Source organism: Primulina huaijiensis, unplaced genomic scaffold (assembly GCF_012295235.1).
Source record: "Primulina huaijiensis isolate GDHJ02 unplaced genomic scaffold, ASM1229523v2 scaffold32015, whole genome shotgun sequence".
NCBI lineage: Eukaryota > Viridiplantae > Streptophyta > Magnoliopsida > Lamiales > Gesneriaceae > Primulina > Primulina huaijiensis.
The window spans coordinates 183,698-211,166 of NW_027357518.1; the positions used below are offsets into that span (position 1 = coordinate 183,698).

General features: G+C 34.7%; 5 protein-coding genes across 5 annotated transcripts; 2 read left to right on the forward strand and 3 right to left on the reverse strand.

The window, feature by feature from the left end:
- The first annotated feature begins 382 nt into the window (after nt 1-382).
- LOC140967997 (vacuolar protein sorting-associated protein 25) lies at nt 383-3,744 on the forward strand. The gene is made up of 6 exons (XM_073428821.1): nt 383-585; nt 1,915-2,054; nt 2,850-2,903; nt 2,988-3,076; nt 3,159-3,234; nt 3,381-3,744. The coding sequence occupies exons 1-6, from the start codon at nt 527-529 to the stop codon at nt 3,500-3,502; spliced, it is 540 nt and encodes a 179-aa protein (XP_073284922.1). The 5' UTR covers nt 383-526; the 3' UTR covers nt 3,503-3,744.
- Nucleotides 3,745-4,266: 522 nt separating this feature from the next.
- On the reverse strand, nt 4,267-9,679 carry LOC140967995 (protein IWS1 homolog 1-like). The gene is made up of 11 exons (XM_073428820.1): nt 9,488-9,679; nt 8,755-9,235; nt 7,796-7,912; nt 6,594-6,814; nt 6,374-6,503; nt 6,232-6,294; nt 6,047-6,124; nt 5,655-5,743; nt 5,499-5,564; nt 5,243-5,396; nt 4,267-4,552 (listed from the first exon to the last, which is right to left on the reverse strand). Exons 1-11 carry the CDS (start codon nt 9,505-9,507, stop codon nt 4,454-4,456), a joined length of 1,518 nt encoding a protein of 505 aa, XP_073284921.1. The 5' UTR covers nt 9,508-9,679; the 3' UTR covers nt 4,267-4,453.
- A 1,438-nt stretch (nt 9,680-11,117) lies between these two features.
- LOC140967988 (bZIP transcription factor 16-like) lies at nt 11,118-16,757 on the forward strand. Its single transcript, XM_073428815.1, has 13 exons — nt 11,118-11,441; nt 11,976-12,070; nt 12,170-12,223; nt 12,308-12,382; nt 13,407-13,484; nt 13,576-13,635; nt 13,728-13,894; nt 14,351-14,405; nt 15,258-15,294; nt 15,384-15,661; nt 15,781-15,858; nt 15,953-16,078; nt 16,367-16,757. The coding sequence occupies exons 2-13, from the start codon at nt 11,999-12,001 to the stop codon at nt 16,439-16,441; spliced, it is 1,155 nt and encodes a 384-aa protein (XP_073284916.1). The 5' UTR covers nt 11,118-11,441; nt 11,976-11,998; the 3' UTR covers nt 16,442-16,757.
- A 999-nt stretch (nt 16,758-17,756) lies between these two features.
- On the reverse strand, nt 17,757-20,597 carry LOC140968032 (26S proteasome non-ATPase regulatory subunit 8 homolog A-like). The gene is made up of 6 exons (XM_073428872.1): nt 20,372-20,597; nt 19,674-19,752; nt 19,507-19,609; nt 18,764-19,027; nt 18,298-18,409; nt 17,757-18,009 (listed from the first exon to the last, which is right to left on the reverse strand). Exons 1-6 carry the CDS (start codon nt 20,474-20,476, stop codon nt 17,869-17,871), a joined length of 804 nt encoding a protein of 267 aa, XP_073284973.1. The 5' UTR covers nt 20,477-20,597; the 3' UTR covers nt 17,757-17,868.
- Nucleotides 20,598-20,874: 277 nt separating this feature from the next.
- LOC140967987 (3-oxoacyl-[acyl-carrier-protein] synthase I, chloroplastic-like) lies at nt 20,875-27,340 on the reverse strand. Its single transcript, XM_073428814.1, has 8 exons — nt 26,869-27,340; nt 25,847-26,202; nt 25,276-25,707; nt 24,934-25,107; nt 24,740-24,853; nt 24,469-24,570; nt 21,305-21,371; nt 20,875-21,158 (listed from the first exon to the last, which is right to left on the reverse strand). Exons 1-8 carry the CDS (start codon nt 27,035-27,037, stop codon nt 21,091-21,093), a joined length of 1,482 nt encoding a protein of 493 aa, XP_073284915.1. The 5' UTR covers nt 27,038-27,340; the 3' UTR covers nt 20,875-21,090.
- Between the last annotated feature and the right edge of the window lie 129 nt (nt 27,341-27,469).

A 27,469-nucleotide genomic window follows, 5' to 3' on the forward strand; every position in this document is an offset into this window, starting at 1 on the left:
AAATGGGTTGGGTGGATATAGAATAGTTAGTGCACTAATTTTGGGAGACATCTAGCAAGCAACACAAAAATGGAAATTCAAGAAAAAGCTAAATGATTTTATTTTATGGATATAAATCATATAGTAAGATCAATATTTTTCCTAGCAAACTTGTTATATATGTGTGATTTATCACATCATTAAAAAAATTAAATTAAAGAATGTACATATAGTAAGATCAAAGATTTGTTATTCCTCCTACGTCCATTTCGAATGTATTTATTTTTTATTTTGGTTTAATAATATTCTCATGGTTTTTTTTATAAAAAAAAATCGTTTGTAATTTTTTTTATTAAATATATTGAATGTAGGAAGTAATTATAAATTTTGATATATGCATTTCCCTACTGCCACGCCTTAGTTGACCTGTGCGAGCGAACTCGAATCAAAATTTGTTCATCCACGACATTATTACGTTATATTTTTTTTTCCGTTTTCCTGCAAATTTTCTGACTATAAAGATCTGATCCGAAGCAAAGAAGAAGATATGCAGACGTTGGGTGAATTCAAGCTCCCCAACTTCTTTAACTACCCTCCTTACTTCACGTACTCCTCGCTTCCCTATTTTTACCATTGTCATTTTTTAGATTCATATTTCTGCTTAAAATTGGTATTTAAATCGGGTTTTTTTTGTTGCTATGAAGTAGGCAAATTTATGGATTATTAGTTTTAAGCTGTAAGAATGGTCGGCTTATTTAATGAATTTAGGATGTAAACGAAAAATTAGTGGTTGGATCAAATTAGTTGAGGAGCGGATGTTGAGAAATTTATGCAGTATCTAATTCCTGAAGGATACACAAAAAGGAAGAGGTTATGAATTGATAGAATATAATGAAGAAACATTTAAATGTTGTGTTTCTTTTTCAACTCAAATTGGAATTTTCTCTGTTCTTTGAGTGGAATATTTTAGGAACAATGAAAATTTTATGTTGTTTTATTGTGCTCATTTATCCTAGACTCTAGTGGTCACATTTTTTTCTTGAGTTGATTCAAAAATATCCTATAGGTGGTCGAGTGATGGGGATTCTTGGCGTTGCTTGTTTTGATTCATTGGCTTTTGTAGCATCTTTTAATGAGTTGCTGATGTTTTGTTAAGCATTTCAAGCATCTCAATTCTCAGTGAAATAGTCAAGTTCTCTGTTGTGGCTGATTTTTCTTTTTAGGCTACAACGGGTAGGGATTGAGCGCTCACACTGGAATAGATAAACCATGCCAACATAGGCTAGGTGAAGAAGTAGTTCTGGAATCAAGCCATACTTCTTTTCTTATCATTTTCGTATAATATGAAAGGAGGGATCTCCCTACCTTAGTGGACTTCCTAGATTGATGAATATGTTGGCTATACTACATGTGTGTATTTGATGTTGGTTTATATGATGTTTACTTCTTCGGTAACATTTAGAGTACAGGGAATTGTCATGTTATGGTGGAGAGATAAAGCCTTCAAACATGATTTGATTTCCATAAGGAAAATGTCCATGAATGTTAGCTTACATGGCACTGTGATTGATTCTATTCCTTTTGTGTGTTGCATCTCAAAATTGATGATTGACCTTAATCTTTCATCTTTTCTGTGTTGGCTTCAAATTTAAGATATTTCAGTGCTTATTTTACCTATAGTAAAAAATTGTGCATTGAATGCCCTTCATTAGCATAGTATTTTTTATTTCCCTTAAATATACGATAGACGAACAACTTCTGTGAAATCTTTTACTTTCCATGGAAATTGGTCGTAGTGGTGCTAGATTCTTCAAATTTTATGAATCATGGTTCTGGAGCTGCAAACATAATTACTTCTTCATTTATTCTGTTCCACATGCTCTTTCAAAGAGAAACCTTTGTCCTTTTGACACGATAACTTTCTTTATTTTGTAGTTTGCAGCCGGTTAGAGAAACTAGGGAGAAGCAGATTCAACTCTGGAAGGAGCTGATACTTGATTTCTGCAGAACTCAAAAAATCTTTTCCATTGGTCTGGAAGAAGATTTCCCATTGTTCAGTAATCCTGGTATTGAAAGTAAGTCTTCCTGTATCTCCGTGCTGTTTTTATTTTAGTTTTTCCTATCTTTTTGATTTTTTTGACACGTGTCTCTGTGCAATTAATTCATTGTATATCGCTACTTACAGATAATTTACTCATATTCGACCCACAGAACAAGGTCCTTTTCTAGCTAACATTGGACTGGACTCACAACCTGTAAATAGTGGTTCTTGCTTTCTGCTTTCTATTTATTGTTTTGGAAATTGGCTGTGATTGTTTTTGAGCGGGATAGAGATCAGACTTCATGTTTTTTGCTCAAAATTTGAACCGTCGGCGTCCACCCAAAAACTAATGCCTGTCTTGGGTTTCCTTTTGTTGGATAATCACAAGTTTACCCTATAAAGTAGAGCATTGTGAACATGATATGTGTGGTAGAGTAGGTGAAAGTATCGTTTGAATAGAAGAGCATTCAAATGCTTATAGGATAGCATTGCATATGTAATAGCGCTATAACACGGGAGTGACCTTCAAAAGAAAAATATGCAAATTAAAAAGGTGTGATTAATAGCTCGATCACTCATCGCAAGTCTTGTCAAACGTTAAAAGTTGGGATATTGGGCAGTTTGTAAATTGCTTCTTCTTTCCAATTAGAAGACATGGTGATTGGATAGCTATATCATTGCCTTTATGAGAGAGAACCTTGTCAATTGGGTGTTCCTTAATGGATATTATTTGGCCTGTTGTTTTTTATATTTCAAATATAACTATTATTGCAAAACGTTTGCGATTTTGTTTGTTGCTCAATTAAATGTTTGGATCATGATACTGCAGGATCTTTAAGTCATGAAGCAAGGGAGGCATTTCTGTCGGCCTTAGTTTCCGAAGGTATGATGTACATGTACGGAATTATAAAGTCGATAGAATCTTTATAAAAGTTTTATTACTTATATTATTAAATAAAATCGACAGGACGTGCAGAATGGTTAGATAAAGGTCACAGAAAATGTTTAATACTTTGGCATCGGATCCAAGATTGGGCTGACTTGATATTGCGCTTCGTGAGTATCAATCTAATTTTCCATTGAAGTGCTGATTTCCTCCAATCGTTGCTCTATGTAGGACGTCTCTTGTGTTTTACAGGTGAAGGATAATGGATTTGAGGACAGTGTCATGACAGTCGAGGAAATACGGTCAGGGGTCGAGTCTCGAGGGACAGGTACACATTCTTAGTTCTTGAATCTTGCAACACAACTTATGTACGAGGAATACTTTCTGGTTTTTTCCCTTTATCTGTTTTCTTATTTTCTACGTGATTTCTGCAACTGGGACAAACTCTTGGTCTCGTTTGTACGTGGAAACCAGAGCTTCATGGAATGGACCGTACAATTCTAAAGCGAGCCTTGAAACAGCTAGAGCATAAGGGGAAACTTGTCATCTTCAAAGGAACCTCAGCTGACGACGAGGGTGTTAAATTTTCATTGTAAATTTTCCGCTTTCAAGATGGCCCGTTCTTTTCAACAGACTTGTGTCCGAGAGTTCTCAAGATGTTTCTATTTACAGAATAATTGCGACATTCATGGTCTAGAGTTCATCAAAACTTCAGCCACTCCAAAGGTTTTGTCTTGCTCAGGAATGTCATGTATCCATGGTTTAGCGGGAATATTCACGGAGTGGTGATGTCTTGTCATGTGAGTTTGAGTTGGTACCAGGGCAAGGAAACATGTGTTGCATTTATGCACTACTACTTTGTTATTCAATGCACACACATATCCATGTTTATAATTATTAAAAATTGATATGTTATATTACCAACCTGATATCTGGCAATGTAATTGAGACATACTAAGATTTATGAATTCATTATATTTACCATGTCACACCTCCTGAGAAAGCAGAGATTTGTCGAGTAAAAGTTTTAACCATTGAGCTTCTGGTGTTCTAAAAAAGTGCTCTCCTACGGAGGTGAACAATTGTGCCATCGTGCAACTTAAAAAGGCTTAATGATTGAGAACGAAATTATCAAAAACACCAGCTAAGACCCCATGCAGGATCAAAAACACCTGCTAAAGAGGTAAATTTACATCAAAACGTCAAAATTTTATGATTTTTGAGCAACTACACTTGTCGCTCTAGAAGGATATGCCTCTAATTCTGATTAAGATGTGTAATCGATGGGACTTGGGAGGCCTCGCATGTTGATCACATCAAGTATTCATCTCTTTTTTTAAGGCATTCATCCCAAAACAGAGATTTTGAAATGATTATTAGAACAGAATCCATGAAATCCCAAATCATCTGCTAAGGTATGTAGTTACAATACATCACACACGAACACTACTAATAAATAGATTTGTCTTATTATCACCCAAGTCAATCGAGGCCTGAACACTGTACTGCAATAGTTTTTAATTATATTTCCGAACGAGCAGTCGGCACTACAGGTATTTCACCATGCCACGACCCTCCACGCTGAGTTTGGTAGCTTGTAGCTGCTTCCGTTTTGGGGCTTTCAATTGTTGCAGCTTCTTGTTCATCTGCGGGCATTAAAAAAATTGAGCATGTAACTTGTGATCAAACAACAGAAAAGCTAAGACGAGAATGAGCACAGCCGTAGTATTATAGGTTAGGAGTAAGCACCACGGCCATCAAATATCATAAACTTGATCGGATCTGACGGAATTTAACTATCATTATTATCACAATCAAAAGGAAAATTTGCCCATTCTCCAAAATACATGGTAAAATCAAATTCAACGAAGTAATATTTGAGCAACTAGGCAAAAAGAGAACATTGTAATTCAATTTCAACCAGTGAGCAAAAAAGAAACGGTTCTTGTGATAGAACCAAATGGTTAGTGATTGCTTCCTTGGAGTTTGGCCCATTGTTTGACCGCACTAAGAAGCCAAGGGCGTGAAAAAGTAAATATGTAGATTTGCTGTTGAGTCAAAATCAAATTTTGCGTATTTTCAAAGAGAAGCCACATATAGCCACCAAAGAAGGTACCACAATGTTAAAACGAAAGAGGGATGAAATAGCTCTTCAACTGGTATATGATTACAGAAATCCAAGCAAACCCAAGAAAGGTTTGGCAATTTTTCTCTTTAGACAAACAACCCACTGTGTCAATGGGAATCTAAATGTCTATACTTCCTCTAACAACTCCAGGATGTTAAACGTGAGTTTTCTGTATGAGATTGTCTCAAAAGGAGAAAGAGTAGCTAACCTTTGCCCGACGCTGATCCTGAACCATTTGTTTAGCTCGAGCTCGAACTTCATCTGGATCCACCTTCGATTGGGGACGCACAACAAAATCCATTGACATTGCTTCAGGCCTTGAGGCATGTTGCCTAGAGGATGACTGACCAGATTTTGCCCCCCTTCAAATTATGAAAAACAGTGAAACACTGAAGCTTAGGTGTGTACTCTAAAAAATGGAACCACCAGATAAAAGAATCAATCAGGTTCAGGTTGCAACTCACTGTGAAAATTCAGCTAAATCAAGGTCATCGTCTCGGGATGCCATGGCTCCTGCTTTACTCATCACCCTACAGTGGTTTAAAATAGTCATTCTTTTAACATGTATACATTTATGTATGTACCGTACAATCTTTCTGGGCTGAAAAGATCATCCATACTTCTTAACAGAGGGGCTCCTGAAAGCCCGTTCATGCTCAAAGTTTTTCATATCCTCAAACCTTGTGCTTTTGTTGAATATTGGTCGGCTCTGCGTGAATAACATTCAGAAAGTTGAATGGATTCAAGAAATCAATTTTAAAAAATGATTAAGATTCTCCCGAACATTTCAAATTGCTAGAATTATACCATCACATTTATTAGATATATAAAAAATTCCACGTTTCTAGACCTAGAAATAAAATTAGCACACCTCCATATTTTCCTTAGATCATAATAAAACCAGTAAATTCAACGTTGATGCACTATACAATAACTACAATACTCGAGCAGGAGAAAGCAGAATAGAAGTATCATATTCTTCAATTAAATCGGATGAAAGGTTATATTTTACCCATTTATCAACCAACTCTTTCGCGAGTTTTCTGTTGGCTGTAGTCTCCTCGTCAGATTTGGAAAAAAACATGATGACCTGTCAAAATATAAAATGGCCATAACTACTAGTTTTCAACTTAACCCATAGCAGTAGAAAAGAAAGTATTATCACAAAAGACAATCTTCAAGTTATGCAAACTCAACCTTCCCAAGGCCACTCTTCTTTAGTTGTTCTCTTCTATCATGCTGCTCTAAATCAATTGGCAACTGCAAGGCAAGGAATTAATAGTGTCCAAACAATTTTCAAATTTAATAAGAACACTTATAAAATGTACATGGTCCATACATCATGCAGGATCTTTAAGACTGCAGCACGGATGTTAATATTCGGCAAGCTTCCATCTGGTAGTGGTTCAAGCCAATTCTTTAAAAGATTTAAAACTCCATGATCCAGAAACTCTTGCTGAAGTTGTTTTCTACCCAAAAAAAAGCCTCATGAAAAAAGATTAGAACAATTCCAGATATACAAACGGAACTGTAGAAAACAAGAGGACCAAATGACTAACTTAGCAAGGACATCCATGAGAAGAGGGAGCTTCTTTAATTTATTTACAGCAGGCTTTGCCTGTCTATTAAGCTCCGCATCTTCTTCTGCAACAACTTCAAGCTCAGCCATGATCTTCTCTACAAGTAGTGCAGTTTCTGCAGGACTTTTTTCATTTTTCTTCTTTTTCTTTCCCATCTTGAAAAGCTCATTGATTTCCTCATCCTCCTCTCCCTCTTCTGCCTACAAAATGATACAGGGTGATAAAACCAGGCAAAAGAACAAAATCAAAACAACAAAAACGATAATATCTATGTCATTAATATTGACATTGTTTTATGGCAGCTGTATCTGCATAAAACCTTTTGCTTCAAATGAAAACTCATTGGAATATAAATAATTCGATCTAACATAATTCTTAGACAGAGAAACAAGAGGTGAAATTAATTATCAGAAACTATGAGAGAGAAACACGTATCAAAGTTTATTTTTCGCATTGAAGTGCTTCAAGTTCAATTACAATGACATTTGTCAACAAAAACCAAATTACAGAACAGAAAAAAGATGATGATCCTGCAGTGGATTATGTTTAAAGAGAGCAGGAACATTCAAGAACATGAATGCAAGAGAACACAATCAGTTTGGACATATTCGCTATTTTTGTTTATACAGGCTGGTGAAGTTTGGCTACCATGGTTCATGATCTATGTCCAAAACTAAATTGTGGGTCACAAAACGGTCATGTGCGCATGAAATTAAAAAATAAACAGGCAAGGATTATAAACCCATCATGCCAAGAACCAGACATAAAACATTAATCGATCAGTTTTGGAAGAATCAATCAAGTCAGCAGTTGGATCAACAAGTTTCATTCTCCGTTCACTATTTCTCAGACAAAAGGACTTTCAATTTTTAAAATTTTGCTACTATTTATGACAACCATATTTTTCCAATTTCACTATACTTTCTCACAAATAAAACACACGACTTTTCCCTGACAGAATCCTTCTGGTTGCCACATGAAGAGAAGATCAAAAGAGATTGGTCCATAAAAAAAGTGCAATGTATAATCAAGGAAAAAGCAGATAACGCAAACAAGAAACAGAGATGTAAATGTATTTCATCAGTCTAGTTTCCACACAAGGCATGGCAATTGATTTGCAAGCAGCTATGGCATTCATGGCGCAGCAAAGTCACATAATCCAAGTACGATCCATTTATAACCTGGGGAGCACGACTTGGTGAATGTTCATTGTCACTTCCATACCGGTCAGCAGGATCCAAGCCACTGTCATCTATGAAGTTATCATCATCCAGAGTCCTAGCACCTTCTTGATCATCCTATACCATTTTGAAACCACACAAATCAATAAAGCCACCAAAACTAATACACAGATCATGTACATACAATTCAGTAGAAAACTTGAAGTGTATATTGGCATTATTGATGCTAAGAACAAACTGAAGGAATAAAAAACGCATGGTGAGAACAAGCAGAAGAAAATATGATATTTTTAAAGCCTGGCGAGAGCAAGGGTATGAAAAATGACTCCAATACCAATACCACTTAAAAGTTATCTGTCTGAAGAAGAAATTAGCATTGCAAAATCATGACAAACATATTTGATGACATTAGAATAACTTGACTACTAAAAATGGTTTTTCCTATCCTCTTTGTCAAATCAGGTCATTCTCAATTTAAGTTAAAGCAATAAGACCTTTTTCCCCTCCAGAAATGAGTTCACAACAATGGTCAGAAGGTCATAATTATCCCTCTCGATATACTTGACTCGTATCCAGCAGTTAAATAATTCAGTTATACGACGCCAAGACTTTATCAAATAATTCAAAATTAAATTGCAAACGATTACTAGATCACTGATAAACAAAGTGTAATTATTAAAGCAAACAAGTGCTCAGTTACACGTGGTAGAAGTTTAACGATATTCGTTACTACTAGTGATTCACCCTATTTCCATTAACATATCCACCCATCAATACAAATCATGCCAAAAAATTCATAGAATTCAACATAATTCCAAAACCAGGTTACACACGTCACCACGTAACACAGGTAAATGCAAAAAATAAACCACGAAAAAATACTCCACTTTACAAAACACAAAATTTTCGATGACCACAAATGAAAAGCAGAAATCGAGTATCATGTAAATGAGTTAAACCTCTGAATCACCACCAGCTATGGTGGCCCACATCTCCTTCATCTCAGGATCGACCTCTTTATCCCTCATTCTCCCTCCCCCGCTCCTTGTCACCTTAAACTTCTTATCCCCTTTCTCCCCCTTCCTCTTTTTCTCGACAATTTTCCTCTTCACCCCTTTCTCCCTCTCCCTCTTCCTCTTTCCATCATCCAAATAATCATCTCTCACCATTCCAACCACCTCCTGAATATCATCATACCCACCATAATCCCCCTCATCATCATTCAATCCAAGATCCACTGGACCCAAATCTTTCGCAGGTGAAGACTTTTTTATTAATCGCTTCCGGGGCTTCGCTTTCAAGTCGCTGTACACAGGAGTTGGAGATCGCTGGCGTCTATCATCATAGCCCCATCTCCCGTCGTCTTGCTGAGGCTCATCACGATCAGATTGGATATCCTCGTCGAAATCCATCAATGGCTCGCCATCTTCATCTCGGTAACTGAACTCAAAACACATACACAAAATCGATCCATTACAAAAAAAAGCACAATTCTACGTAAAAACAGTAAACTTTCACACACACATATACGCGACGAGATGGAAGGTGAGGCAATTGACTTCTTAAAACCCCCAATTCTAAATTAAAAAAAACACAAATCTTAATTAAAAAAAATTACACATAAAAATGCAGACGATAGATGGTTCAAAAACCCTAATTTTAAGATATTCCTGAGTAGGGAAGGAGACTTACGGATCGTTTTCATATGCCATGATTGATTTAGAAAAATACTCCCGTCTTCTAAAGCGCGAACTGCGTGAATGTTGTATAGACAGATATACAGAGGCGTTCGGTGAGTGTATATATAATATAATTTTGCCTCGGAAATAAATACCTGCGTTATGCTTATGCCTGAGATATGTGAACTGGTTTAGGGATCATACATATTATAGCGCAAGAAGAAAGGAATTTGTTTAATTAATATATACTTTTATAATGTTTTGTTTTATTATTTTATATATGATAAAAAAAACTTGACAAAAACTTGTGTGAGACAGTCTCACGGGTCATATTTTATGAGACGGATCTTTATTTGGGTTATCCATGAAAAAGTATTACTTTTTATGCTAAGAGTATTACTTTTTATTGTGAATATTGGTAGGATTGACCCGTCTCACATATTAAGAACCGTGAGACGGTCTCACATGAGACTCACTCAAAAAATTAATATTTTTAATTAACTTGATTGTCATGTTTTATTCAGATACTGGGAAAGTGATATTATTATATGATGATTATTAAATTTATGCCTTTTTTGTTGAATAAAACGTGACAATTTTATTAGATCATATCAGGGACATGGATGACTCATTTCATTAAACAAGACACATAAACAACCGTTCGAACAAGAACATGAACAACTTAATTCGTTGATCGTCTCGCAAAATAAAAATACATACGATGATTATACGATCTTTGACAACAAGAATCAAATAAGAAAAAATTGTCTTCGGATCGTGGAAAGTTTCAATGACCAAGAACACATCGGATTCGACTGCGATGTGTGAGATATTCAAATACCAACTAAGTGATTTTCTTATTCAACACTCAACTAAAGTCGGCTGAAAATTACTACACATTGCAGCAAGCACAATTCCATGCGAGTTCTTTAATAGACAACCATAACACATGAAGACAGCTGCATCTACATTGCATTTCAACCACTTTCGACATCTTTGTGCTCTCTTTGTTGGACTACATGATTCCATCTCAGTCACCGCTCCACTGTTGATATCATATATGCAAGGTTACTGCCAATAAATGTGAGACAAACCACTTTTCTGGTCAAAGGACAAGAAACCATCACATGGAAATCATCTTCATGGTCATCCTCGTTGTCACAGAATCTGGTATTTTCACTCGTCGAAGTCTTGACTTATTTTATGAAATTTTTATATTTCAAGCATTGATTATCGAAGTGAAGCTCCAAAACTATAGTTTGTCAAATATAAGCAAATCGAATTTAGTTAAAAAAATTATATTAAAATATGTTTTTAACGAAATCTGTTATATAATTTTTGTATTTGTTAAATCTTAACTTTGAATATGAACAAGTCTTTTGATTTAACTACTATTAAAAATAATCTAAACCATGGAAGCAAACAATTTGATTTGTCGACCAGGAAGATTCAGCTTGATCTGATTTTTGCATGCCTTTAAATAGAATAAGTTGATTTATATATATTTATATTATATCTTGTTTGAGTTAAATATATTTTTATATCATTAATTAATTATTACCCAACAATAAAATCTGTTACGGGTCCAAAATGCCCCGACCCGTAAAATTACTCAATAACACGTAACCCAATCGCAGCCGTTAAACAGGGACGAATTACATTATTCAATCCACGGTGGACACCACATCGGCAAATTTTCTAGGCAAATCTGCAGAAAACGACGCAACCATGTGGACGATCTCACGAACGAAGCCCTAATTTCCTCCCATCATTTTTTGTTGGAATTTCATGCAATTAAATTTTAATCTCCCCATTTTCCGGCAAAAATCAATTTTTAAATTTTATTTTTATTTCAATTCGAAGCTGTTCGAATTACAGTTTATAGTTGAAGCAAGACAGGAATTTGAGCTGTTGCGTAGCTGAGTTGACAGTCATTCAGATTTGTGGAGCTGTGTTTCATTTTAGCGGTAATCTCTGTTATTAAAAATTATTCCAGCTTTCTTAGTTTGTTGATTCACTGTGTTGCCCATTTTTTAACTGTGGACAATATTATATGTCGTGAATATTTTTCATATGTCTCTGCATGCGTGAGTTTGTTGTGTAGATTTTCTGATTTGGGTTTATAAAGTGAGGATTTCAATGCATGATATTTGTTTCACTTGAGGATTTGGTGTTACTCATCAGGACATACGAGATAAGCTTTTGCCATTGATAGAGTTATACATGATTTCCATCTACATTATTGTTAAATTCCCCACGTCATCTGTGTTAAGTATTTGAGAGTTGTATATATATACTTGAACAATCTCTAGCCCTGAGCTGGCTTTCGATGTTATGTTAGGTACAACTCTCAATCTTAACAATTATTCATTTATCGAATACACGGTAGCATGTTATATGCGTGTTAACTTTATTTTGTATCAAAATAATTTGTTGTAAGTTTCAAGCAAGGATATATAATGGTTTAATTGTGTGAAAACCGGATCAATATGATGATATAGGAGGAATTGGTGAGGCTTAAAACATGGGGAATGGTGAGGTGGACAAGTCCTCCAAGGAGGGGAAGGAAGCAAAGGAGCCAAAGACACATTTACAGGTCTGAAGTCTTGTTTAGGGCTCTCGGTTTCATCAATTAAGTACTTCTTCTTGATTATCGAAATTAGTTCTCGTCTTTTTTCTTTTTTTGAGTTTCTAGGAGCACAGTTCGGCTGGCTCTGGCATGGTTGCTGCTGATTGGTCTGGCTTCCAGGTAACAAAATTTTTCAAGATACATATGTTTTTCCTCATTAACACTAATATTGGTAGTTATAGCGCAAGAATTTTGGTTATGCAGGCATATTCCCCTATGCCTCCACATGGGTTCTTGGCATCAAGTCCACAGTCGCACCCTTACATGTGGGGTGTCCAGGTATTAGATTTTTCACTTTGTTTGGTTTGATAATCTAGTGAAGTAGATATTATGGCATTGTGATGATTAATAAGCTTGCAATTAATGCACCACATTTTTCTAGTGATGAAAATGAGGTAAATTTTACTTAACAAATACAAAAAAGATAACAAAATCCAATTTTTCCAACACCTGAAGTCTGAACTAGGTGAAGTTTAAAATATCTCGACACTACTTTACTCTAATGGGATTTGAACATAGCTCTTTGTAAAATATCTTGGTTAAAGGAAAATCTTAAGTTGTCGGAGGCACGACTCTCTTTATGGTGACGTCTCATCATGAAATTTTACCATGATTTCTTGAGATTCCAGCTACTTTAGGCGTACAAAGGACTTTTATGGTTCTTGTAGTAGACTATAGCACTTGTTGCCTGGACAGCTTGTGAAATTTAGGAGAAAGGAAACCTTGTTGTCACAGGTAGGGTAAATCCGTATCATGACCACAAAATGAGTTTCTCTTGCTAATTATCAACTTCGGAGAAACGGTTTTTGGTTTGGGCATTGACTGGTGGTTGAACATAAGTGCTTGATGATTTAGAGATGGTATAAGTAGTCTGTGAAAGATATTTCGAAGAAGATCCACTGAATTTATAGAAAATGATTCCTTGATCCAGAGTATTTATGAACCAGGATAAGGTTGAAAAGGAGAGAATGAAGACCCATATTTGGAGCTGAAAGAACATTTAAGCTTAATTACATAATTTTGCATTGATGAAGCCTAAACAAGTTCATGCCATGCATGATGTGTGCAAACACGTTCATCACTGAACTAGCATCCCTTCCTGAACTAAATCTTCCTTATACTGTCTGTATTTTTATTTTTTCTTTTTTTTTTTGCTGAGCCTAAATGAATGAAAAGCTCTGATGCTATTAGAATCTGGACTTGAATAAATCTTCTAGTTACTCTTGTTTTCTTTAGTTTTGTTCCAATTTTGTGTACTTCAGTAGATTTTGCTTGACATTCATAACTCTTCTGCAATATGCAGCAATTCATTCCACCCTATGGAACTCAACCTCATCCATATGTTGCGATGTACCCGTATGGGCACCCAACCATGGCTCCGGTAGTCTCATAATTTTCTTCAATTGCATTGCTAAGATTCTATTCCTCTCCATAATTACCTGAATCCTGCCCTTGTATTTGAACCTGCTCAGGGATCATATCCATTCAGTCCTTTTGCTATGCCTTCTCCAAATGGTGTTGCTGAAGGCCTTGTAAGTTGTTATGGCCTCCCTACATTTTGTTCACTCTTGTAAATAGCAAGTTTTGAACTTATCAAAGAATGATTTTCAAATGTTCATTAAAGGGCAACTCGACTGGAAACATGGAGGTGGATGGAAAGTCGTTTGAAAAGGAAAAACTGCCAATCAAAAGATCTAGAGGAAGTTTAGGCAGTTTAAATATGATTACAGGGAAGAACAATGAACTTGGAAAAACTGCTGGTGCATCTGTAAATGGTTTGCATTCTAAAGGGTATGGTGAATGAATGAACGAATTTTTTAAGGTACCATGTAAATTTCATCATGCATTTTGTGGAGTACAAAAGTACAAATATCAATAATTTGTACCTGTTCTCATTATTGGGGAGATCATGGAGACAGACTTCGATGTAATGTTTAAATGTCCTATTTAACAGTTTTTTTTGCTTTGCTTTGCTTTGCTGATCTCTTGTGAATTCTCAACTTTTACATGGTTGATGTACTACAGAGTTTTTTTTGGCTCTCTTGTTTTTCTCGGCTTGAAGGATCATCACATCAGCATAATTTCTCATGTTTTACTCATTATTCAATCTCTTTGTTTGCTTATACATGCTATATCATTTTGCTTTCTTATCAGCACAGAGTTGTGTGCATGAGTAAACATGTTGTCTGCTGTTGAACACTGTTTTTCATTTGATTTTCAAACTGTTGTGCTGATAAAACTTCGCAGTACCGAGAATGCTAGTGAAGGTTCAAGTGAAGGGAGTGATGCTAATTTTCAAACTGTAAGTTGCACGTCGTACAACATCTATGTTATATGATTAAGAATCACATGCCTGGAATTGATATTGTTGATAGACATTACTTAAGTAGTTGACGGATTGACACACATTTACTTAGGTAAATATAGTTGAGATTCTTCACGATCAGATATTCGAGATCATATGAATTTTATCAAGCAAGAGTAATTTTTTATTTTTAAATAACATGGGTAATGAACAATGACTGGAAATATTGTAGTTGGATTCTATAAGCAAAGGAAGTAATCCATCTTCTTTGTTTTACCCCGTTATTGTTATAAAATGGAAGGCAAGAAAGCATGAAAGGAATAACAGAAGTCTACAATTTATGCTTAGAATTTGTTCCATTCATATTTCAGTTGGTTCTTAGAACTCTGAGAAAATCACTCATTATTATCGGTTGATTTGGATTTGGCGAAGGAAAATTAGATGACTAAATTTATTGTCATGGCTTTATGTTAGTTCTGAATGTAAGGAAAAGCTTGCCAGTGGTCCTCATTATTTCTAGCAATCAGGTTCTATGGTTTAGCCTTACTGAAGGATTTATCCCATCTAGCACGATTAAGCAGATAGTAGGGATATGTTTGGTTTCATGCAACTGTCTCTCTCATGGCCTAATAAACCGATATGTTCGAAAGCTTATGAATGGAGTTTCATTTAATAAATTTCACATGGCAAAGATGTGTTGTCTCTGAAAAGGTTCTATTAACTGTGTGCAATCTCCTTAGCAAAGCTGTTCTTGTGCTCTAAAAAGTTTGTGAGCGCAAAGTATGCTCAAATAATGAGATCACTCCCACTCATTAACTTCTTCCGAGCCTTGTTTCATTACTTTTACAGGATTCCGGAGAGAAGATTGGTGGCCAGCAAGATTCAGGTGCTGTTCTAAGAGTTTTTACTTCTACTGCTGGCTATTTCTGGTTTCGAGTTTTTGACTTCAAGTCTTATCATGATGTCATGATACAGCTGAACTGTCTCAAAATAGCAATGCTGCTCGCATTTCTCAGAATGGGGGACTGGCTACAGCTCACCACCCTATGGCCATTGTGCCAGCGGCAGGGGCTGTGAGTGGTATTCCTGGTCCAACCACTAACTTAAATATTGGAATGGATTATTGGGCTGCTGCAGCATCATCATCATCTCCCATTCCTGCAATTGGGGGAAACACTCTTACTACTCCAGTCGCAGGAGGAGTGGTCAATACTGGATCACGAGACAACTCCATGTCACAGCTCTGGATGCAGGTTCTCCTTCCCTTCTCGTCCTTTCCCTTCTTTATTGGAGTTCACTTTTCTTCCTGTTCTTTTACATTTGATTTGATTTCGTCTGCACATTGATCATCTATATGTTTTTCGTGAGTCAGGATGACAGGGATATCAAAAGACAGAGAAGAAAGCAGTCTAACCGGGAATCTGCTCGTCGATCCCGATTACGCAAGCAGGTTCATAGATATTAGTTACTCCCCCCTACTGTTCTTGATTAATCAGGCACCGATTTATCTAATGATATCTCTTACTTTCATTCACGAATTTTAGGCAGAATGTGATGAATTGGCGAGTCGAGCGGAAGCATTAAACGAAGAAAATGTTTCTCTTAGAGCAGAATTGGCTCGTATAAGGAGTGAGTACGAGCAAATTTTTGCTCAGAATGCATCTCTGAAGGTATTTTTAGTATACCAGTTATCTATCATACTATTCGTACGATATTCTGTCTACCTGTGTGAGCAACGGCTATAAGAAAGCTCCTAAGACTGGTCTGTCTTGTTAGTACTCGGCTTCATTGTAGAAGTCTACCTCGCAGGATATTTCTGGATATATTATTCGTTTTTGTGATAGTTTGATAGTAATGTATTCATATTCTAGTAAATTTTCCACTTGAATTTACTCTAAGTTTTGAGGATCAGTTGTGCGTGATGTTCCACTAGTGAGTCATGAAATTTGGTCTTACAGGAGAGACTTGGTGAACACCCAGATCAAGATGATCCGAAATGCAGACAGGATGATACACATTCTCATGATTCATGAAGAGTCAGTAATAAATTTTGTTGCTGTCTTATTGCAGATTGAATCCCTGTGGCTTGACCTATTAAAATCAGTGAGTGAATCCCCAATTTTAGATTGTATGTAGTTATAAATTTACTAGAGCTGGTCATTTTAGTCTCGGAACCTGCATCAGATGACTTCTGATTCTTGGTTCAGCCAATCTTTCATGGTCCACTGTAGGTAGAGCTGGCGAGTCTCTAGAGTCCAGATCTCCTATTCCATTCGACATTTCTGTGCTCCTATGTATAGATGAATGATAAATATTCATTCTCACATTCAAAGAAGTATTTTTTGAGCAGATATCATTCATTTATATATATGTGTAACAAGAGCAGAACACCAATTCAAACAGAAGATTTGAAGGGGTGTTTGCCTTAATGTCGTGAATGTATATATCGTGGTTTGAACATGCCAAACACTGACGTATTCTATATTTCATCATATAAACTAATTATATGTGATCCAAATCTAGTTAGCTATGGTTATATCATGAGCTACGAAGAAATGGTTTTGAATTATGATTTTGTTTCCCTCAAGTTTTGAAAGTGCTTTTAATGAGATAGGTCGTCGGCCTTCTTTGTTACCCCGCCATCAAGTAATTAGTCAAATTTAAACGATCAATGCAAGGGGATATACGTTCGTTGGTCCCCAGGGACAGAAATAATAGCACTTTTGCAAGCCCAAATGGTTGGATCGTCATCTGAAAAATATTTAAATGATAGTATTCCTACGGGTTACATCATTTTGTTATTGTTATTGATGTTCTGTTATCAAAACCAAAATCAGGATGGTTTGATATCTGATTGAGTAATTTTTTTATGGGATTAATAGTCGAATATGTATAACAATATACTCAACTATCCTACCCGATCAACATTGAAGGTGTTTTCAAAGTTGTAAGAATGATGGACAATCAGACGAGTAATTCAGGTTTTTTTTAAAAAAATAATATAAAAAAAATTTCAAATATTACAAAGCTAGTGCATTGTGGAAAGTTTACAAAAATAGTGCAATCCAGAGAAGTCTGCTGCGGATTCTTTTTTATACAAAAATGCAAAACGATTTTGAAGGGGGGAAAAAAGGAACCGTACAAAAAAGCAACCGGACAGGTGGAGCGCAAAGAAAGAATTAAAAGAAGAAGAAAAGATTGATAGTTGTGGTAGAGACTAATCATGGAAAAGAGGTTCGAGAAGAGAAGTAGATGTAGAGACTAATCATGGAGAACATCAACTTCTCTTCTAGTGGCTGTAGGCTTTGATAGTTGAAGTAACAAGTCAAGCAGGCAGGAACAAGCACATGACAAAATTGCAAGAAAATATATATTTTTTGCTCAACCCCGATGTGATAATGAAAGTACCAATTCCCGAAGTAGATGATGGAAATATGGAATCAACAATAACACATGACGCTCAAACAATCCGCTCCAATTCCCTAGCATAACTTAGAGTCTGGTTTATAAGGTGCAACGACGGAATTTCCTTGCAAGTAGTGGATTCCTTTGTTTTTTGGAAATACACAAACCCATTCTTCGTCTCCCACTCCGGATGCTCCTGAAAATTTTCAATATCAAAATGATCATCAGTGTGGCTGAGATACACGAGCAATTCAACCTAGTCTGGAGCAGTTTGTCGAGAAAATCACTTCTCGACAGGATATATGTTCATGGGAATACCCTAATGAGGAACTTTTCCCGATAGACATACGAAAGGACTCGAGCACATAAACATTGAAAGATCAAGAACTTAAATAACAGATGAAGAATTGCTACTCTTGGTTGAAATATATTTACATTACAAAGAACCTCGGGTGGGGAATAACCAGTGAACCAAGAACTTTACCTCCTTTACATATTCAAATAATTCTTGATCTGAAGAAAACAGCAGCATTTTCCGAGCATCATTTACTGAGAGGCACTCATAAGCCTTTTCGCTACATCCAGCAATCTCATCCCTACCAGTAAAAACCAAGTTTCAAGTTCCAAAACCAAGAAGAGATTCATTTTAACATGATGGACAAAGCACATTGAGAACAAGGAGTGACTGGTGAAATTGAGAATGAAAACAAAGCCTACAGCCACGAGAAGAGATGTAGACGTAGAGACTAATAATGGAAAATAGGATTCAGCAAGTGCGTTAAATAAAACAGCTGTTCTATCTAATTGCAGTCTACGACCATAGGTCCGTAGCAAAAAGAAATGCCTGTGTACTATCAACACAATATAAGATGGCAAAACATAGACAGTAATGGTAATATACCTTTAATTATGATGAACAACACTACTCCTGCATCATATGGAAATCTTACCTGACTGTCTTTGCCAGTAAGTCAAGGAAATAAACATATGTTTCCTGAGGTACAGTCTGCCTAGCATTCAAAACACGGTTGTATGCTCCTTCCATGAAAGATTGCTCCAATTCAACTGCATGCTTGATGCAAGAATTCTCTAGAGCACCAGGAGAAAGCAACTCCAACTCAGTATGGAATTCTGCTATTCGGTTTTGTACAAGGAGTCTCAGAAGGTTGAGGCCTAAAATAGGATACTCCTGAGGTGATGGGGGAAGACGACCACTGTTCAACAATTCGGAAAACAAGTCATAACCAATCCCTAAAAGATAAAATTGTTCCAAATTGCTTCATACATATAAATTTCAACAAAAAATAGAATATGAAAGCACAAAACTGGTCAGTTTCCCCAGATACAGGCTAACCACACAACATTGTTTATTGTCAAAAAGTGCAATTAAACTGTGCCTCAAAGAATGTAAACTTTCAACATATTAAACCCATCATTTACAGGATCGATTCGTAAGAGGCAGATTACTTTATTTACATAATTAATATCTGCATATTTACAAAGTCACATTCGTGGAAATCGAAGAACAAACATGCTAATAAAGAGCTTGCTAAATTATTCATGATCGGTGAACCGAAACTAGAGTAAAAAAAATATAGCCCAACAAGTTTAAACTGACTTCTCACCCATTATTCACTAAGCAATTTAACATGTAATAGATTTTTTTCTGAAAAGGATGGGTAAAACAGGTTACCGGGCATCCATATAGTAAGGTTTCAGTTGGAAAAAATCCCTCTCAAAAGCATCCTGATCCTCAATCTTTACGCTCAGAACAACAGCATGCTCATATATGTCCCCTAAATATGGTCAAACTTGAAGGCATTCAGAAGGAACCTTGCAGGTAAAATAAGATACACTTACTTGCTATTGTCAATTCACGAATCGCATTAGGTGTTGCTTCAAATAATGGAGGTAGACTCTTATATCCTGTCAATGAAACCTGAAATAAAATATACCCCACGGTTCATCATCAATGTTAACCTCAATTAATTCCAAAGAAACAATGCTTCTCATTGTACACCATAGCACATCCATCCAAGTTAAAACTAAAGGAAGTTATCTTCCTCACATTCCAACTTTGAAATTACTGAGCATATGATCGTGCGCCCAAACTTGTCAGCTGAAAGCAACTAGGAAAAAGTCAGTATCTGGTAAATTTGTTCATGGATCGCAGACTTTATGCTTATGTTTCAAATAGAGAATCGCCGATGAGAGGACGAAGGAGGCTGCTCCTTCACATGGTGAAAAACTTCATAAAACCAGACATGATATGATGACTAATTGAACCAATATCATAGGAGTCCAAATTTACGTCCAGATTCACATTAACATCAGAATATTACATTAATTAACTGTAAAATAATCAACCCAGAAAAATATCAAGATCTAATTTTTTTCGTAATAATTTTTACCAAAAGTTCCAATATACCGGTCGAACGAGTTACATAATAACAGAACCCCGAGTTTGTCACAATAATTTCAAAGTTTCACCAACACAGTGTCAATTGACAAAAAAAGAAAAAGAAAAAGTGGATGAATTCAGAAATTCGAAGCTTCACCTTGAGCTGCGAGAGGAGTTTCGTACAAGTATCGAAATCCTTCCGCACGAACGCGGCTTTGAATCGCTCAAACACTTGTGACAGCTCTGTGATCTTCGGATCCATCAAATTTCTTAAAAATTTTGTGTGAATGTTTTTCTATAGAAGAATTTGGAACGATGCTCTGCTTTTCTTTCTGCGCAAGAAAGCTAGCGCCAGAAAAATGGGTTTGGAAACAAGGGGCGGGTGGGTGGGGCGAATCGAATTTGACCCGTTATTCGGTTTGTTGGTTCGAGACTCATACCAGGAAATATATATAAAAAAACAAAGAAATATATTTAGTTAAAATACATTTTCTATCCTTCATATGTTAAATCACCTTTTCAAATACTTCTCAATGACAAATCCCAACACGCGATGTCGGTATATGTTTATCTTAGGATCAGTGTGCTAGTCGATTCAATGTAAAAATAAACATATATTTCAAAGCCGAGATTCGGAAAATAAGCACAAGATTACAGGGAAAAAAAACTTTATCATTAGCACGAGATTCGGAAAATAAGCACAAGATTACAGGTTTATTCCTTGATACATAACGAATTTGCTTATACAAAAGTAGCAGGAGCCTACGTACGTTCTTCATGATGCCAGATATCTTCTCGTTCTAAGTAATACATCCCCGTGAAAATGTGTATATATGGAGGAAAACTTGAAAATGGACCGATTTCTGTCGGATTCTTTTAAGGCTTGAATGGTGCAAACACGACCACAGAATTGTGCCCGCCAAAGCCGAATGAGTTGGATATAGCTGCAGGGATTTGGATTTCAAGATTTTTGTAAAGATATAGGTGGTGGAAAATGAGCAAATGTTTGGCGAAAGGGCAGCAGAGGGGACAGGCGGCAGCCCTCCTCCGATGCTGTCAATGGTGCAGAGCGAAGGACAAGATCACGTACCGATATTTACTTCATGCTGTTTCTTTACATTTGGGACAGTGTCTATTGTGACTTCAGGTTCCAAGTCCTAATTGGAGATAGAGTGTAATTTACGACAACATATGACCAGGACAAAAGGCGCATAAAATCTAACATTCATCTGTAAATTCCCTTATTTGCCCTTTTTCATTTATTTAATTTAATCATTTATTTAATTTAATTTAATTTAAGTTAGCAAACAAATTAATAGGTTATCTTAAATGTTTTTTTTGCAATTCATTCTCCATCTTAAATAAATTTGGACATTAATACACATTCCTCTTTCTTTCCTAACTTTTATGCCAAAAAAAATTATTTATTTAAATTTTCTTGTTAATTTAAATTAGCAAATTAAATTAATATGTTTTTTTAGGAGTTTATTGTAATTCATTGTCCATCTTAAATGGATTTGGACATTAATACACATTCCTATTTCTTTTTTAAATTTTAGGCTAGAAAAATTATTTATTTACATTTCTTAGTAAAATCTAACATCTAACATACATATAAATATATCACTTCTAATTGTGAATGTTTTAATATACCCTTATTTATTTAATTTAGTAAATTAAATCAATAAATTTTTAATGGATTCTTTTATAATTTATTGTCTATCTTAAATGCCTTTGGATATTAATGCATGTTGAATTTATCAATTTACCCATGATTTTTTTTTGTTGCTGTTAAAATTTGTTACTAAAATTAGTGTCTTTCTTCATAATTACTAATAAATATTTCATATTTATATCTTATATTTTCTTTTATTTTACATATAAATAAGTCACTTTTATAAAAAATTGATTTTAAAATAATAATTTTTTAATGGATTCTTTTATAATTTATTGTCTATCTTAAATGTCTTTGGATATTAATGCATATTGAATATATTAATTTACCCAATATTTTTCTTTGTTGCTACTAAAATTAGTGTATTTCTTCATGGNCTTTTTAATGAATTATTTTTTAATTGTGATTTTACTACTTGTACATCTCATTGCGNTTACATATAAATAAGTCACTTTTATAACAAATTGATTTTAAAATATGAACTAAGAAGCATCGTATATTTTGTAGATATTGAAATATGTTAAAGATTATTTGTAAGAATATTTTTTTAACGTAAAATTATTCTGTAATTGCAATTTTGCAATACTTTTCTCAAATTACTTTTTTAATGAATTGTTTTTTAATTGTGGTTTTACTATTTGTACATCTCATTGTGGGATAGAAAACCTTGTACCATATATGGGTGTAACTCGCTTTAATTTTTAAGATATAACTAATAAAATTTGTGAGTTCTTCAACTATATTTTTCAATTTTTTCATAATATTATAAACACGTTATATTATTTTTTATAAATTTTATATATTTAATTTAAGTTATTTTTACTAATTAATGTCTATAAATTTGTGAAACTCTTGATATTTTTATATAGCTGATAAGAAAAAAACTTCTAATAAAATGTTTAATATTTCAGATATAACTATAAAATAATTTTTTTAGGAACTTAAGAATTTTTTTATTTATTTAAATTAATTTTTTTTAATTAATATCAATGAATTTATGAAGCTCTTGATATTTTTATGTAGATGATAAGAAATGCTAAAATTTTGACAAATTCCAATAAATTGAATTAAGTAATAATTAAATAAATATTTACTCAACAATTTAGTGATTTCACTTATGATTCATTATGTATTATGATAATATTTTAGATAAAAAAATGTTTTTAAAATTAAAGTTTCTATTATTATATATTTTGTTATCAATTTTCAATTGCGTTCTAAACATAATACAAAATATGATTATATTAATATTATTCTATTACGAAATCATCATATATAATATATTATTTGTTATACTGTTTGTTCTTTTCAACCTATTAATTAATTTCTAATTGTATATGATGAAATTACATACATAAAAAACAATTTTTTCTCTTTTCTACATATTGATTAATTTAGCATTATATATGATGAATTTATATATATATATATATGCTATTTTTCACATTTCAAAATAACAAAATTGTTATTTAATATTACTCACTTAATAAATTAACTAAGTTATGTTTACCAATTCATTGTGCATTATTATTATGATCGAATTTAATGAAGCATAGGTGAGGACATATAGTGGTCACCCTAACAATTTATATTTGAGTTTAAATTATTATTAGTAATTAAAACTAGTTTGTGTTCGATGAAATTATTTGATTAGTGAGAATAAATTTGATTTAGAAAAATAATTTCTAGAATGTAAAATAACAACTATATCATATTTGTTATGTGCAATAATTGTTTATGTAAGGTATAACAATCGAAATGTGACGTTTGAATTGTTTTACGATTTTAAAAGATTTTAGTTAGTGTTGCATCGTTACCCTGGTTATAACCTTTGGTAAAGCGGCAAATGCATGATCCTACAATTGGTATATATAAGAGTCAAAGTCATGAGATCAATTCTCATATATTGCAATTAGTGTAATTATTGATATTGTTGGAGTGCAATAATTGTCTTTGTTGGATACATCGATCGAATCATGATGATTGAGCTACTATACAGTTTAAAATATTTGAGTTGATGTGTAATATCTATTCTAAAAAAGAAAAAAATTAAACAAAATTCGCAAGAAGATAAAATTTAGCAAAAACACAATTGATATTTAACTTAATAACAAGTTTAGGGGTTTTATTTTAACATCATTATGATAATTTAGTTAATTAAGAGAATTTTATTTGACAGTCACTATATGCACTCCATTTAAATACATTGTGATTTTGATTTTAGAAAAATTTACTATTCTCTTAATTTTATTTTTATTGTTTTCCATTGTGAATGATATTTGGATGAAAATTATCTTTGTTAATTTGAGAGAGCTGTCATTATGTTATAATCATGCAAATTGAAAAATGTTATATAAATAAGTGAATATATTTGATTTATCATTATGATGTATTTTTATTTATTGTGTTTTGATATATTTAGATCAATAAATACTCATAAACAAGATGTTATTTAAACGATTTTAAAAATTATTTAAATCTTCTTAGTATATATTTCATTATTAATCACCCACGTGCATCGCAAGTGATCATTCCTAGTTTTATCGAAGTAGACAAGTAGTAGTGTTTTCTAGCTTTACGTATTGATTGATTGTAGGATGTAACCAGCCCGTGTTGATTGCTTGAATGGTGACTATTGCTTCAATTCCTGCAGCGGCTCCCAGGCCATGTCCAATCATCGACTGAATCAAGAAATTACACAAATAAAATGCAGTCGGCTGAAAATAAAGATTATTCCATGTTACGTACATGGATAGTTACAATAAAACATTTCACGTGTCAGTCCCGGCAGCAGCATGAATATCTGTCATTTACTTCAATATTAAAAAATATATTGCAAGAGATTTTCACCTTGGTACCATTCATCTTGATCTCGGAGGTATCCTTAAAGACTTCCTTGATGGCATTGACTTCAGCAAGATCTCCCGCTAGAGTTGATGTTGCATGAGCATTCACATAGTTAACCTGAAATTTGCAAATTTCAGATCTTTATAGTCAAGAATCTGATTAATTCAATCTTCATCAAAATACCATATAGTGGTCACCTCTTCGGGGGCGACCCCTGCATCTTTCAAACTCTTGACTATGCAAGACGAGACCCCAAGTCCGTCTGAACGAGGATCGGTCATGTGGTGAGCATCACAGGTTACAGCACCTCCCAAGTATTCAGCAATAATATTCGCTCCTCGCTTCATTGCATGATCCAAGCTTTCCATGATCTGAACAAGACAATTTTATAATCCATGAAGTTAATAAGTGATCCTTTAAAGAATAAGTTGTAACTTCTGACTGATACTCTCTGAAAACGAGCAGTGGCCGCACAAGGCAATGGACAAATCGACTATATTCAACATACATGAAGGTGCCAAAAAAAACTGAGTTCTTACCAGTACACCGGCACCTTCACCGATAACAAAACCATCACGGTTTTTGTCCCATGGTCTTGAAGCCTTCTGTGGTTCATCATTTCTTTGAGACAATGCTCTACAAGCAATGAAACCTCCAATTCCACTAGGTATAATCGGAGCTTCAGTCCCTCCAGCTACCATTATATCTGCCTCTCCTCTTCTAATATGATTTGCTGCAGTGTAGAAGCAGTAATTTGCTGTAGCGCAAGCAGTTGAAATAGAGTAATTTGGCCCCATTAAGCCGGTATCTATAGCCAATAATGCCGACCCCATGTTGGAGATCGAATAAGGAATAAAGAAAGGAGACATTTTCTTATAGCCCTTCAGTACCAAGGATTCAATTCCAGAACTAAATGCGGAAATGCCACCAATCCCTGATCCCACGACCACTCCTATTCTCGTCTTGTCCATCTGTGACACATGGAGGAGAAATGTTACACAAGTCACTAGCAGAACATGGCAATTGGGCCATTATATAGCTTATTTGAATTTCACAATTTCTACGAGCTATATGTTAAGTACAGTGAACATAACTCTTGACAATACTCACAGTTTCAAGAACTTGTTTCCCGAGGTTAGCATCGTCAAGGGCTTTCTTGCCAGCAACCAAACAATATCTCCAGCAATCATCCAGGCGTCGATCATTTTTTCCATCAATGTAGTTTGTTGAAGAGAAACCACGGATCTGGCCTCCGAATCTAACAGTGTACTCTGAAGCATCGAACCGGTCTATAGGAGAGATGCCACTTGTTCCTTCAAGAAGTTTATTGTAGAATGTATCAACATCGCTTCCAAAAACCGAGACAAGACCCATTCCAGTTATGACAATCCTTTTCTTTGGATCCGTTTCTCTTTTGGGAGCTGAAGTTTTTGGAGAAGCCACAGCCTTAATTCTTCCGCATCTTGCTGCCGAGGGGGCATAAATTCGATCAACAATTCAAACTATGATGCAAAAGTGCTAAGAATAATAGATTCCAAAGGCAGTTCGATTGCATGGTTGAGTTGTTTTCAGAAATATTTGATACCAGTTATTCTATGTCATAAATTGGTTATTTAAGGAACAATATAGGCGCCGATACATACAACATCAATCTCAAGATTGAAGAAACATATGAACATGTCCATCTTCTGCTAGAAAGAAGCATATTTCAAAATCTAAACAGTCATTTGAAATCTAGGAATTGTGTGGTATGATTCTATTATTTTCATGGTGCCTCAAACACTTCACTAATCAAGAGTAACACAGGGAAATTCAAAGGAACTGAAGCTCATTATTCTATTATTTTCATGGTGGCTCAAACAGTTCACTAATCAAGAGTAACACACGGAAATTCAAAGGAACTGAAGCTCAAGAGACTACGACTGATAATTCTTTTTTTCCAAGCATAAAATTTCAAATCAAAATATATGAGATCGAGACACTAATACAACACGAATGAAGAAAGCATTAGCATATATCATCAAAAGTACCAATCACAGGTTACTTGGCTAATGGAAGCTTGAAGAACTCTATGAAAATGGACAAACCAACAAAAACTCGCATCAATACAATTATAATATAATCAAAATTACCAGAAGTGGAAGTAAACCCCTTAGCCTCTAACTTATTTAACCCCGTCTGCAAAGTGTCAGCAGCTCTAAGCCCATCATACTGAAAAAAAGGAACACCATTTCTCCCTGATTCTTGACTCTTCTTGCAGACCAAACCAGAAGAAGACGCAAAAGCATTGATGGAGGCCATTATTTTCCCCGATCTAAACCCAAAACAGAACCCCCTCAAACCAAAGTCAAGAATTGGCAGTTATAATACAAGGAAAACAACCCAATAAAGTAGTTGTTTGAAGGAGTTCACGATGAAGGTTTCTTGGGTTTTCTTGGAAATTGAATTTTGTATTGGAGAATCCGCAGCATCTGTTAAAGAACAAATGCGACGATTAATGCAATTTATCTCTAGGAAATGCGTAGTAGAGCAAGGTCTTTATTATCTTTCACATGCCTACAACATTTATGACACGTTCTTCAGTTTATGCAGATCGACATGCAATACAAGAAAAGACTCCCAACACCAATTATTTCGAAAAACATACTGTAAAATGTAGTTTTTGGGTTATTAAAACAGATGAATATTTAAATTACAGTTCATTTAGTTGCCGAAATTGCGGTATGCGGCACT